The 14260-nt window shown below is 39.8% G+C and overlaps 2 protein-coding genes across 3 annotated transcripts in view; one reads left to right on the plus strand and one right to left on the minus strand.

The window, feature by feature from the left end:
* The window catches only part of LOC147146162 (uncharacterized), a 38660-nt gene extending 30548 nt beyond the window's left edge, over nt 1-8112 (minus strand). Inside the window, exons 1-7 of the mRNA XM_086032818.1 lie at nt 8045-8112; nt 4299-4398; nt 3624-3642; nt 3481-3508; nt 3171-3293; nt 1098-1294; nt 915-1018 (exon numbers count right to left, since the gene is read on the minus strand). Coding sequence (XP_085888944.1) covers nt 915-1018; nt 1098-1294; nt 3171-3293; nt 3481-3508; nt 3624-3642; nt 4299-4398; nt 8045-8068 — 595 coding nt within the window. The 5' untranslated portion in view covers nt 8069-8112. The remainder of the gene's footprint in view (nt 1-914; nt 1019-1097; nt 1295-3170; nt 3294-3480; nt 3509-3623; nt 3643-4298; nt 4399-8044) is intronic.
* Nucleotides 8113-9825: 1713 nt separating this feature from the next.
* Nucleotides 9826-14126, plus strand: ears2 (glutamyl-tRNA synthetase 2, mitochondrial). Of its 2 annotated transcripts, none has more exons than XM_086032863.1 (10): nt 9826-10232; nt 10543-10698; nt 10769-10958; nt 11053-11203; nt 11441-11762; nt 11851-11959; nt 12475-12628; nt 12763-12893; nt 12973-13108; nt 13711-14126. In XM_086032863.1, the coding sequence occupies exons 1-10, from the start codon at nt 10046-10048 to the stop codon at nt 13804-13806; spliced, it is 1632 nt and encodes a 543-aa protein (XP_085888989.1). In that variant the 5' UTR covers nt 9826-10045; the 3' UTR covers nt 13807-14126. The 2 variants fall into 2 exon arrangements, with proteins under 2 accessions (XP_085888989.1, XP_085888990.1); XM_086032864.1 differs by having other exon boundaries at nt 9826-10201.
* The last annotated feature ends 134 nt before the right edge of the window (nt 14127-14260 follow it).

Raw genomic sequence — 14260 nt, forward strand, 5'->3', positions numbered from 1 at the left:
ACCAAAAATGTATAAAGTATGCAACTGTGTATACAATTCATTGGAAATTATATTCATTTAACAATATGTTTATCATTGCAGTTCCCATAATATATAGGGGTTATGTAGTGTTTTGGTTCTTTTGTGCAATAAAATGTATTTAGATGTGAGCTATTAGAGGGAGAAGTATTTGCTTTTGTACAAATATTTAGCTCTATGGAGTGCCTGCCCACCCTTCAAGTGTGAAAATAAACACTTGACCAAATTTACAGAATGCCTGCCCCGATATCAAGTTACTTCAACCATGACCTGGCAGCTGGACTGTCTGAAGATTTGCCATTGTCAAGAGGTGGCGCCGTGACAACCATGTCAAAGTCAAGAGGTAAGCAAAGCTGCAGTGCGAGTTCAGTTTAGAATTAGCTAACAAAATTAGCCACTGGACCAATCACCATTTATTTGTAGTCTGGACAAGGCGGGTACAGCTTTTGTGGAGGGAATATCAAAGTCCCCAAAAAGTCTCCAATAACATGGCAGATTTATTGCTAGATCTTTTTGAAAAATAGTCACAATACGGGTTGGGGAAAGTTGCTACATGTACTCGCTAAATTGTCAACTGCAGATTTCCTTGCTCCACCACCTGTTGTCATGGTAAGCAAAGCCATATTTAAACAAAAGACTGACACGCAATGGACCCAATATGTAAAATAATAATTCTTTCCCCATTATTAGGATGTAAGAATGCCGGAAACCTATTGTAATCTGTGAAAAGATGTCTCCTTTAATATCATATGTTTGATACATGTTACTTTTTTCTAATACTTTTGACCCTCTTGAAAACAAATCCACAATTCCTAAATGGCGAATTTCATATTTTTTCTAAAACCTCTTAAAATCTACATTTAAATCACAAATCCATTGTGGTGGTTAAGCATTACCTTTGACTCCATTTCTTGACAGGAAGGGATACATGAAGAATGAGTAGATCCATTTTTGTCTGGCAGGATTCATCTCAGAGAAATGTTGGCTAAACTCCTTCACCCTGCGAGAAGAAAGCGGAGCATTCCGAAAGCCGCCAACTCCCAGATGGACCTTGGTCATGTGACGGATGACAGACGTACATTGTTTGGTAGGTGGAGCAGCTGAAGTTCTTGGTGCTGAGGCAGGCCAGGACGTGTCTGTTGATTGACTTCAACAGCGGGCTCACCTTGACCTCCATCCACATCTGTACCAGGGCTTCATTGTGGAGAGGCTCCGCGTCGGGGTCCAAAAAGATGTCTCCCTCTAGGCTGAGGTACGCTCCTCTCGCGCTGGACCTCTGTCACAATACGAGGGAGGAATATAATGACACACCATAGACAAGATAAATATTGCGTTTGTGAAATAAGTATTAATCCACCCGTTTTTAGCCATCCCTGCGGGCGGCCATTTTGTCACTTCTGTTGACTGAAAATGACATCACAACTGCTCAGGGCTCAGCTAACTACCAATCACGACTGACCTGTTTCCTGAAACTGAGCTGTGATTGGGTTGAGCCCTGAGGCACTATGATGTCGTTTTCAATCAACAGAAGTGACAAAATGGCCACCCCTTGAAATGGCTAAAAATGGGTGGATTTTGCTGTTTAACTCATATTCCACAAACACAATATTAATCTGATTGCCGTGTTTCAACTAGTGCGCCTGCTAGGAACATATTCTTGAAAAAATTATGTTTGGGTTGACTTCCGCTTTAAGTCTTTAAGAACAACCATGTGATTCCCTGTCTTCCTAGTTTACCTTGACTTTTTGTCTGAAATGGTTTGTCAAACTAGTCTACCAGAGCAATGTCCCCAGTGAATATCAAAATTTAACAGACATTTTCAGCAATGTCTTCCTCTACATAGACGGTATGGATTGCCATGGTTGCACTGTTTCTCGCTGTTTCACTGCTGCCCACTAAAAAAATAAAACATCTCCAAACCAGAGACAAAAAGCTAGGGAGAAATATATTCATGAGTCCAGTTATTTTCTCAAAACTGGATTTAAGAGACGCCTACCATCTGGCCAGACTATGTGAGGGAGACAAATGGAAAACAGAACACTTTGAGTACCTCATCGTGCCTTTTGGTTAACGTTTAACCAAAGCACCTGAGGTATTTCAAGCACTCGTAATGGATGTTTTGAGAGATATGATGAACAGTGTAGATATGTCTTTGTGTTTTTAGATAACATTTAGATTTTTTTTCACGCAGCTATGATGAACATGTGGAGCATGTAAGAAGTGCTAAAAAGATTCCTGAAGAACAAGCTGCATGTGAAGTCTGAAAAATGTTTTGTTGTTTTGGTCTTTTTTCAGTTTATGCTACCCGCTAACCCAGTGCTCATCAGTGTGCTTGCAACGTCTTGGTTAGTTTATCTTTTGTCAATGTCTCCTGCAGATCAGTTCCCCTGCCATCCTAATTTAACTTCATAAACCTCCAGGACAAGAAACGCTGTCAGTAATCTGTACTGACTATGACTTTCTGGTCATAACAGGAGACTTAAAGAGGAAAGTCAACCCAAACATATTTTTTTCAAGAATATGTTCTATGCAGGCTCATTAGGTGAACAAGGCATTCTGATAAATATTACGTTTGTGGAATAAGAGTTATTCCACCTGTTTTTAGCCTTATTTTGTCACTTCTGTCGACTGAAAATGACATCACAACTAATCAGAGCTCAGATAACAACCAATCATGGCTCAGCTTCAGAAAACAGGTGAGCTGTTATTGGTCAACTGTGAAGTCATTTTCAGTCATTTTAGTAATTTTAGAAACCTAGTTTTACTTACTTTTAAATGTTTTTAAAGTCTTCTGTTAATGTGTTTGAATATCAATGTACTGTACGTTCTTTTAGTTATTTTGACAAGCTACTTTTCGATACTTTGCTTCTGAATGTTGCTAGCTGTTGTGTTTGTAAATGCATTTAGATGTGTCTCTGCTTGCGTGAAACACTTTGAGTTGCCTTGTGTATGAAACGTGCTACATAAATAATGCCTTGATTTTTCTGCTAAAATTACCTTTTAACTTTCTTGGGTCTGCTTGTTTTTTCCGGCCAGAATGGATGAATGGATTTTTGATAGTTACATAAATAAATATGAACTTGTCTGGTAGGTATTGGTTTGACAACATTCCAATTGATTCTGTCACGGGTGTGATCATGTGCCAAGCCTACCATGAAAGTATAAACGTCCATTGCCGCTTCCAGCATTGCTTTCAGATTTCGCATGTGATCCCTCCCTGTGTTTGATGCAGGTGAGCCCACACACTGGAGGAAGCATGACGCTGCGTCGGGTGACTTTAGAAAAAGAAAGAAAGAATCGGCAAGCAAACACTAATATTGTGTCCAATCAATCAGGTTTACATTTCTATCTTTGGGAGGTATTCTCTTCCTAATCATTACTGAGTGAAAGGGGAAAAAAACAACAAAAAGCAGAATTCCTTTTGGTATGTGTCAGTTGAGCAAAAATATTTTCTTCACTCACCTGGCCAGTGGAACTGCAGGTTAGCTCTCTGCATCGGTCATGTGAAACGATGAACATTCAAAGCCATAATAGAGGGGTTAGAAAAGTTTGTGGAAAAAAAACCAAACAAAAAAACGGAGTGCCATTTACTTTAGGTATCTTACCTTTGTTGACAAGATGGCCCTGTTGGGGGTGTTAGAGAGACTTCAGTGAGTTATTTATAGTGAAAACTATATTTTGTCTGAATATTTGTACTTCCGCATAGATAATTAAGATTTTTAAATTATACAACGAGGAGCTGCAACTGACAGGAAATCAACAATTGTACATTTCAGTCAGCATTATTTCCAGACTTGAGGACCAATCATCAACAAAAGAATACAACATAAATCAAACAACAACATATGAATATGCACAGTAATAGAAGGATGAGAAAACGTATGAAGTGTTGTTAAATTTAATAGTTTGACAAGGAGCGCCACACACATTTGTGGAACACATTCTCATTTCCATTGTCTAATAATCTTGGTGAAAGGGGAGAACCAACTAGCTCCCTTTGTAATACCTCCTCGCCAAACCAGTCTTATTAAATCCATCAAAAATGCTAACATAGAATGTGTAAAGCAAGACTTGAATTAATCTAATTTTAACTGTATACAGTGCTTCACAAATTTATTAGACCACACGCATTTGTCTTCGAGACCATCAAACATTAGGAAGTGCTTTCATGCATTTCTTAAATTTCAGTAAGCGCTTGATGTTTCCGGTTCCGCTGTAGTCACAAGACAGCATGTGTGAAGCAAAAGCAAACCATCAAATTGATGCTGATCCTCCCTTACCAAAGCAACCCCACAGGAGGTAAAGCAGCAGGAAAAAGTAGCCCGATCTCATGATGCCGCAGGTCTCATGAGGATGAGTGTGGCTCTGTCGCGCGAGTCGCTGCAGGGAAGCAGAGACATCATGTGAAACATTGCAGCGACAAAAAAAGGCAAGACTGAGCAACAGGTTGTATTGAAATTATATGATCAGAAACAGGACATTTTTAGTCTTCCTAAAATTATGCTCAGGCATCTTGTAAGATTACATGAAATCGTTTTGTGAGACACAAAATGCTGCAAGGTGAGCAGTTGATAAAAATCAGGGAGCGACCATCAGATACTTTTCAGGATCACCCATGCCCTTCATCACTGTCATACAAATTGTTTGAAACATTGTCTGTCTGCATCAGTGAGAAGAATGATGAAATTCAACACTGTTCCCGTCCGAACAATAAAAACAAAGAGCTCATGGTGCCCTATTTTTAAGGACACAATACAATCGAGGGGGGGAAAAAAATGACGATGCGATGTCATGGGACTGACAGAAGAATATTTGCACATTTAAAACATAATAAAGTTTTGGTATCTTGGGTTTAGTTCCCGTAAGAGGATAAACATGTTGATGCGGGAAATGTACAGCCCTCGGAGTCTTTCTTTCACGTGAAGTTGGCATTTTCAATTTTATTATGGCATCATTTACGAGCTGTACGAACTACAGTGGGCCCCCGCATACTCGCAGTTCGGCATCAGTGGATTTGCATATTCACAGATGCTCCCCCCATTTTTTTTCAATAATTTTATAACATACTGTGTGTGTGTGTGTATATATATATATTAGTTACAAATTTCCTACCCATTTTAACCTTTTTTCATGGAAATGCAGGTTTAATGTTTATCTGCGTTTTAAAAAAATATATTTTGGGGGATACACTCCCCCCCCAATTCATTTCTATTAAATGACATGTTTTCCATTATATGAGTGGACGACGTGCAACCATACATTTTATTGAGACTTATGATCCTTAAAATAACCTGTGTGCTAAAATAAAAGTAGGTCTGATTATATTTGTGTCACAACCCTCTATTCATTGACGTGTTCTATTTTGATATATAGGTGGGTTTCGTTTTTTTGTAACATACCTACATCATGATCTCAGGTTTTGTACAGGTGTGATAGTGCTTTGTCTGAAGTTGCTCACCGTGGTCCAAGGAATGCTCAGGGAGTTTGTGTGAATGCTCAGACGCATGGAAAATTAGAGGGAACATCGGCTGGCGGATTGATTTTGTGTTTTTTTGTGTTATTTTGGCAGACTTCACTTGGCAGTGACGTGTCGAAGAAGACGCTGCTCCCTATTCCGCCTGAAATACCTTGAAGCTGCCATGGTGCAACTGCAGCTCATGAAAGAGATTAAACTCTCCAAGTTCTTGCTGAGCCATTAGTAAAGAATATAACCATTCCCTTTTCTGCTGCTCATCTTCTTATCTTCTTCTTATAATGAGCATAGCCAGGGCTTTCTTTTTTAAGAAGACACATCCTTGTTAGGTGCGGTCTACAGCCCTTTTGCGCCCTTGCTCCACACTTCAGCTGAGCCTGCATCCACAACCCCTCACCCGAAGCATATTGCCCACAATTCATTGCGGATTTGACCAAAATAGCGGGGATCAGGCAACATTCGGTGCAATTGCTTTTCCGAAAAAAATAAAATGAAATTCTCTTCAAGTGTAAATATGAAATTATTACATAGTTTATAATTTGTATATCTGTCATTTCAATCGATGTGTTAAATTCACGTATGTATTTTTAAAGTCACCTACGTATTTTGTCCTGGTGTAGTTGCCGTAATTACATATTGCAAACAATGGGGCCCTAGCTGTCATCGACAGAGACAATAAAAAACAAAACAACAACTTGTTCCGCCATGTTTGATGACGCAGAATCAACACAGTGGCGTAAGTCATAACACGCACTGTCCCAATTCTGCAATTTTTGTTTGCTCTCAGACACTACCTGCACTTCTACTACGTGTACACTTCAACGAGGACCGTAGGGTGTAGTGTGGATATTGGGTTTTGGGCCAACATCTCATTTCAACCAGCATTGGTTACTTCCTGGTAGACTGTTATGTCACTACTTCCAAATACGGGCACGCTAGCAACGGGGGTGCTGCCGTTTTAACGCCCCGCCACGCAATCCTTTCAGACTGAGCGCGTGCAGTTTGAAAAGAGCCGCTGTAGTTAAAAATAATTGGAAAATGGAGGATGAGATATCAAATAAGTTGGGGATGTCACTTTTAGAATCCTTACAGAATCATGGCAACACCATTTCAGAGGAAAACGTACCAGAAGAAGTGTGTGAACGCGCACGGACTTGGTCAGCTGAACATCACAATTAATCAACGATTAATCAACGATTAATTGTCAGAGGGAGACAATACGCTCTATTATCATATTATCGTACTATCGAGGACATGTTGTCTCAAAGTCCGGAATTAGAGGTCGAAAATATTTGTAAAATTGGAACAAAGAGGTTCCTCTTTATTTAATTTTGCAGTTCTGTTTCCCGTAATTCTCCTTTTTGCCAGTCACTACAACTCTTTGTTTTGCCATCTTGTCAGGAATTCTTGTTAGTAGACTTCTTTTGTAACATAGTTAATTTGCAATGACCTCATGCGACTAACCACCTCATCACTCTCTAATCTGTAATTACTCATTCCACTATTGCGCCACACGTTTTTTTGCGTAGGAGTCAAGAGTCCCAAGTGTCCCATGTGTTTATTCAAGCCTATTTCCGCAGCATAAGGTAAACATGGATGGGGGACAAATGGGCAAATTGCAAAGCCGGACCTTCACTGAAGTGCTTTGAAAACATTTAATGGACACACACTTTTATTTCCTCCTTTCATATCTCTTTTAGATACTTTTCCTTTAAAATCGGGTAGTTCAAAATCTATTTACACATAATGTGTGATGATGTTATTTTTTCAAGGCCCTCTTCCTTTGTATTTTTTTAAACAAACGCAAGCAATAAACTAATCTGAATTGTAATAAACAATATCAAATATATTATACATAAATGTTGTGATGTTGTAGGTTATGCTTACGTGAAAATAATTGGACTATTAATGAATATGTTTATCAACTGCAATTAGAGTTACTAACTTGCTTAACACTTAAAGAGGAAATCAACCTAAACATATTTTTTTCAAGAATATGTTCCCAGCAGGCCCACTAGTTGAAACACCATTCTGATTAATATTGCGTTTCTAGAATATGAGTTAAAATAAGCATAATCCACCCCTTTTTAGCCATCTCATGGGGCGGCCATTTTGTCACTTCTGTGAATGAAAATTACATCACAACTGCTCAGGGCTCAGGTAACGACCAATCACGGACCAGATTATTAAACAAAATAACATACAGCACCTAACACATATTACAGTATAATAATATAAAATATAGTGTTTTAATGTATTTCAATGAAACATTTAGTAATTCATAAAAATTACTAAAACATAATTCATAACTAAGATTTTTTGTTAAATACAATTTAAAAAAAGGCCTTAATGGAATAAAAAGGTAATTTATGGAGTGGGGAATACCTGCACACTCACATGTTTTAGAATTACAATCCCTGAGCCATGTACGAACAATAACCTCTCAGAATCAAGTTCTGAATGCAAGAAGATATATTTCTAATAGTATTCAAAATAGGAGTGCCTGCCTTAGAATAACAGCAATACTTGTTAAAGCAGAGATGACTGTCTTACCAAATCACGGTGTTCCTTCAGCATGCGCGTGTGTTGACACCTGAGAAGCAGGTGTACCAGTGAGCTCGAGGGATTATCACATGAAAAGTGTCACCTCTACACTGCAGGGAGGGGTTAGTGGGAGTGGTTTGGGCATGTTGAACAATTGTTTGCGTTTCCAGAGTATTCAAGCATGCGTGAAAGCATTGGCCTCACTTTTTACACATTTTGTTATGTTATAGCCTCATTTCAAAATTGAATAAAGTGCTTTTTCTCCTCAAAATTCTACACGCAGCACCAGATAATAATGACAATGTGAAACACGTAGAAGTGTTTTTTTCATTCTTTCTTTTTATTACTATTATTATTATTATTACTATTATTATTATTATTATTATTGTTATTATTATTACTATCATTATTGCAAATTTAGTAAAAAATAGAAAATCGAAAATATGTATGTTTTAGTTATTTTATTCATTCAGATATATGATGCAACATGGTTTAAAGATGTATTCTTTGTTTTCCCCTGTGGATAAGGAAACTGAAGGGTAATGAATGACCTAGTAATTCATTCACGTAGCAAGGAAATAATGATAAATTAATACTCATACAGACATGAGGTATATAAAAGTAGGCAATTTTTACTTTTTCTGGACTCCTGAGTGCTAATTGAGTGCTAAATATTTACTGCAAATTGCTTTACGTATGATGCAGAGTAATGATGTATAGTAAATAATTTATAACGGTCATGAAGGATGTAGGCTACATCATGTGACGAAGACTTTACATTAAAGCGCACGCATACATACCAGCTGTGTACCAACAAATCTGGTCAAACTGGTTTACATGAGGCTACAAACAAAGATATCAGAGGAGATTAAAATGGGGAAGATGAGTAAAGTAAACTAATTGGAAAACAACAGGATTCATTCATATTTACTACAACTGTGTTTAATATCTAATATAAATTATTGCCATTTTGTCATTATTGTTGCTCCATGAAAAAGACAATTTATTATATTATACTCCTGCTCTGTCCACACAAGTCTCTATAGGAAGTTGGGGGCTCTCAAACATGAGTATATGAGTAGTAAATTTGAGGGGCCGCAAAATAATTTCCAATAAATTACTATGATTTCTTTTTCAAAAACTGTTTAGTGTTTACCTTTATGGGGAGAGGCGAGCCATCTAATATAAGTAACCAATTACTCCTCCATACCTTAGCGCTGGGTCTATTCAAATTTCTGATTTTGATTTCAGATTATGATTTATCATCACATAATTGTAACATTTAAAAAATGTTTTGCTTGTTTTTGGAACAAAAGACGTTCTACGGTGGTACAGGGATAAAGTCTGCCCCTGGATTTTCTTGAGAATATAACCCAGTTTTTTTAGAGAGAGAAGTAAGAAATTGTTCCAGAATAAAAATTGTGAGATTACTTTAGTGAATTTGTACTTTTTAAATTCACTTGTTAAATAAAATACGACTTAAGCTATGATCTCATAATATTCCGACTTTATCTTGGGAAAATACAATTCTCTATTACAATTATGACTTTTTATCACTACAAAATGCATCTTGTAAAGATTGCACCTTGTTTCCTTGAAAAATAAAATGAGTTTATCTAAAGTTACACCTTTTTTCTCAACAAAAGGCACATTTTCAATTCCTATGGAGTTCAGGAGTACAGTGTGACAGAGCCATTGGGTGAAGTGATTCATTTTTCATTTCACCGCTATGTGGCAGTAACGAAATAAAGACAGTCAAACCAAGTTTATCGAAGAAGAAAACCAGCCAATCGCATTTCAATGTGTGAACGGCGTGTCCGCTGCCTAACCAAAACAGCGACAATAATGATGTTCTTAAATGTCTGGAACGTTTTATTTAATGCGTTTTAAGAAAACATTGCTTTCAATGACCGAATGGAGCTTTTATTTGTTTGGATAGCAGCCACTTTAGACAAACTAAAAAGGTATTTTTAGTCACCGTAGTGACCCACGGAATGTACTGAAGTCAACATGTCATGGTCGTGGCTCAGAACGTGCCGCTGTTACCTGAACCGGACTGTCACTCTCGGGGGCTTTCTTTGCCCCGTTGTCACCACTAAACTACGGACTAAACGCCAGCTCGACTCCGTCTTCAGCAGACAATGCGCCACCACGGCTGTAGGCGAGGTACGCGTCAGGTTCGCCCCTAGCCCGACAGGTAAATGTCGCTCCTATCCCTAGGTAAAAAATGCGAGTCAGCTGCTCCGAGATCTTTAGTACGTGCTGTATTAGTTGTACAGATGCTTTACTGTATTTAAATCATTATTATTATTATCATTGTTAAACTGTGCTATTTGACAGTAGTTCCAGAAGTGACAAAAGCACTAAGATTGTGCACTTAGTAGACGTAGAGATACTTGACTTGAGTAAAGAAAATATTTTGTTAATAGTAGAAGTGTTGGTTCAATTGGTGCTGGATGCCCTTCCCGATGCAACCTACCACCACTTTAATGTCTTGTTCTTCCAAGGTTTTTTGCACCTCGGAGGCCTCCGCACAGCTCTCTACAATTACATTTTCGCCAAGAAGTACGGAGGCTCGTTTGTCCTGCGCCTGGAGGACACGGATCAAAGCAGGCTGGTACCAGGGGCTGCTGAGGCTATAGAGGACATGCTAGAGTGGGCAGGTAGGACAAAATGCGATATAAGCCAGACATAAAAGATCATCCAAGGTTGATTTTTTTTTTTTTCCTCCAGGTATACCTCCAGATGAGAGTCCAGGCCGAGGCGGGCCACTGGGTCCGTACCTGCAGTCCAAAAGACTGGACCTTTACAGACAGACGGCGTCTCAGCTGATAGACGAGGGCCACGCCTACCACTGTTTCTGCAGTCCCCAGAGGCTAGAGCTGCTCAAAAAAGAAGCCCTGAGGACAGGACAGATTCCCAGGTTATACTTTAGCTCCATCAAATCATCCCGACCCGCTCAGACAAGACAGAATGTTTCTCTGGCATATCGGACTTATGTCTTCCTCCCTCCTCAGATATGACAACCGGTGTCGACACCTTAGGGCCGAGCAGGTCCAGGAGAAGCTGGCCCAGGGAGCGCCTCATGTGATCAGGTTCCGTCTTGAGGAGGGAGTGGAGTCCTTTCAGGATCTCATCTTTGGGTGGAATCGTCACGAGGTGGCGCAGGTAGAGCATTTGTGCTACTTCTTGACTAAGGTTTTTGACACATCTGTTTAGTCATTTTTTTAATGATGACTAGTCCATTTGCAGGGATAGTACCCCTAAATTTAAGTGAGGCTACACTTTGATCACAAAACATTTAGAATGGGCTCAATGGCTGACCTCCAATTTGTTAATTCTTTTTTTCTCAAAACGTATACAAAAAAATATAACTATTCCATAGCCAAAGTCCCCCTATTACAGGTGGAGGGTGACCCCGTGGTGATCAAAGCAGATGGTTTCCCCACCTACCACCTCGCTAACATAGTGGACGACCACCACATGAGGATCAGTCATGTACTTCGGGGCTCCGAGTGGCTCATTTCCACCTCCAAGCACCTTCTCATGTACCGCGCCCTCGGATGGCAGCCGCCCGCCTTTGGACACCTGCCCCTTCTAACCAACAAGGATGGCAGCAAACTATCCAAGAGGCAGGGGGACATATTCATCCAAAAATTCCAGAGAGACGGCGTCCTACCCGAGGCTCTATTGGACATCACCACCAACTGCGGCTCGGGATTCAGCAGTGAGTGGTAAAATTTGAATTGTAACGTGTGCTTGCGTCACATTTTCAGTATCATCCGGTAACAACGACTTTGAATTATGCCTGGTAGGCAATCGAGCGGGACGAACGTTAGACGAGCTGATCTCCGAGTTTAACCCCTCCAAGATCACGACACACTCTGCTCTGCTCGACCTTGAAAAACTTCCAGAGTTCAACAAGTGAGTTACTCTTCCTGTCACTTTAGTGTTTTGGTCTATTATTTACATTTTTGCCCCTGACTTCCTATGCTCCTCCTTTGCCTTCAAAGTAGACATACCGTTGCTGAACCAAAAAAAAAAAGCAACCCTCCCCCAAAAATCCATAAAATCTCCCCTTGAAATTATTTGGAATGTAAAGTACTCTGATTTACACAGATGAGGTAATGATGAAAAAGATAATCATTTTTATGTATGATATGTGGTTATTTTTTTGTGTTGAAAAGGAATATTTTGTGTATTTTTTTCGTTTTATTTTTATTTTTAATTTTTATTTTTTAACGTGTACACTTTGTTTCAGCTCCATTTTTTTTAAAAAGTTCTTCATAAATTTGATTTTAATTATAGTTTTAGTTACATATTAAACATTTAGGGAAATCCAGTGTACGGACACATATGATAGCATACAGCAAATAAGAGGTGTCAAAATGAGAGGGCATTGCAAACAGTCACACTTACATTTCCCCCCCCCCCCCCAGAATCCACCTGCAGCATCATATTGAAGACGAGCGGCAGTGCAGTTTTCTGATAAAGGATCTCCAGGGACAAATTCGACAGGCGTACACGGGCGAGATCCAGGATGAAGACGTCCTGCATGAGGATTATATCAGGCGGGTTCTACACTTACGGAAGGTAAACTGTTTGTTCTTTACATGCAATCTTGCTGGCCAGAAAGTTACCACCACTACTTCCAACTTGTGTTTTTTTTTTTTTTTGCCACAGAGTTGCTTTGCCAGTCATTGAAACTATTCTCTTCCTCTTTGCAGGGTCACATATCCTCTTTACTCGAGCTCGTAAGTCCCGCTTACTCGTACCTGTGGGTGCGTCCTTCCTTCTCCCGTCAACAGGTGGCGGCACTCTCCACTGAGGCCCGTCATGTTGCCACGCTGGCACTTAAGTATGCGGCTTTAACAGCAAGCTCACCTAAGAGTTAACACTAGTATAGCAATGTGCTGTGAAATATCTTTGCTTTTCAGATTAGCAGAGGAACGAGGAGAGGCAGCAGCCGTGGATCAAATCAGCAAAGATTTGAAGACGCTGGCCAAGCAAACCAAAGGCACCAAATACAGAGACGTGATGAGGCTCTTACGGCTAACTCTCAGTGGACTACAGGTGAGTAAACACATTTGTACAAAACACAGTTCAGCTGGTTTTTCTGTTGTTGTTTTTTTGTCCCTGACATGGCTTGAAAGGAGACTTTGTTCCATCCATTTTCTTTACTGCCTCATTATGTGACTCGGTTCATTTGTAGCCTGATGACTTTAAGCAAGAGTAGCGGGGTACACCCTGGACTGGTTCCAAGTCAACTGCAGGGCATAGATAGACAAACCACCATTCACAGCTCAGGAGAATTTAAAATGTTCAATAAACCTAAAATTATTTTTAGAATGTGGAAACAAACATTGGACCTTCCGGGCTCACTCTTATTGCCATGTGAGTCTGCAGTAAACAATGTGTGTGGGAAAATAAAGTAAAGAAAGAATATCCACAATGCAATGAACCCGCAAAAAGTGGCCAGCGATATAGGCAAGGGACGACTGTATTTGTATATTAGCACTTAAAAGTCCAGTTCCCATAACAGCTTGCCTTTAAATAGCAGTAATACAATTCCTACAATGACTCAGCTGCCAGAGTGACAAAATGCAAAGAGGAAGTGGATTTTAAATTGCCTGTGTTTCGTTTCATTTATCTTTGGCTTTCTCCTGGCCTTACAGCAAGGACCCAGCGTCGCTGAAATGATGGTGGCTTTGGGACCTGCGGAGACCATGCGTCGATTCCAGAAGCTTCTTCTGCTTGATGAGACCAGCTAGTCAGGCCAGAACAGCCATGAGGTGCTTTGTCCAGGATGGGACTTTTCCTTTCAGAGCTATTGACTGATGCTTATTATGACCCAAGCAAACTGAACTGCTGATTGAAGTAACAACGTTGTAATTATTCACATGCAACAGTGAACGACTGTGTTTGCTATTTGCTGCGGCCTGTTGTATTTACAGTAGTAAGTCAGTAGTGTATACACTAAAGAGTGTGACGAGTGTGATTAGAGGATAAGTGTGATGAGATCATTTATGTGATTAAAATTGCCAAGGCATGCCAAAAAGACAATCAGGCATCCCTTGTACAAAGGACCAAATTGAGCTTGTGACTAGTGTGTGAGGTAGGAGTCGAGCCAGGTGAGGTGGCTTGGGCATCTAATCAGGAGGCCTCCTGGACACCTCCCTAGTCAGGTGTTCCGGCGCGTCCCATCGGGAGCTCACAGGTACGACT

The sequence above is a fragment of the Filicampus tigris genome, chromosome 6 (assembly GCF_054856515.1).
Source record: "Filicampus tigris isolate MCC_2025a chromosome 6, RoL_Ftig_1.0, whole genome shotgun sequence".
Lineage (NCBI taxonomy): Eukaryota > Metazoa > Chordata > Actinopteri > Syngnathiformes > Syngnathidae > Filicampus > Filicampus tigris.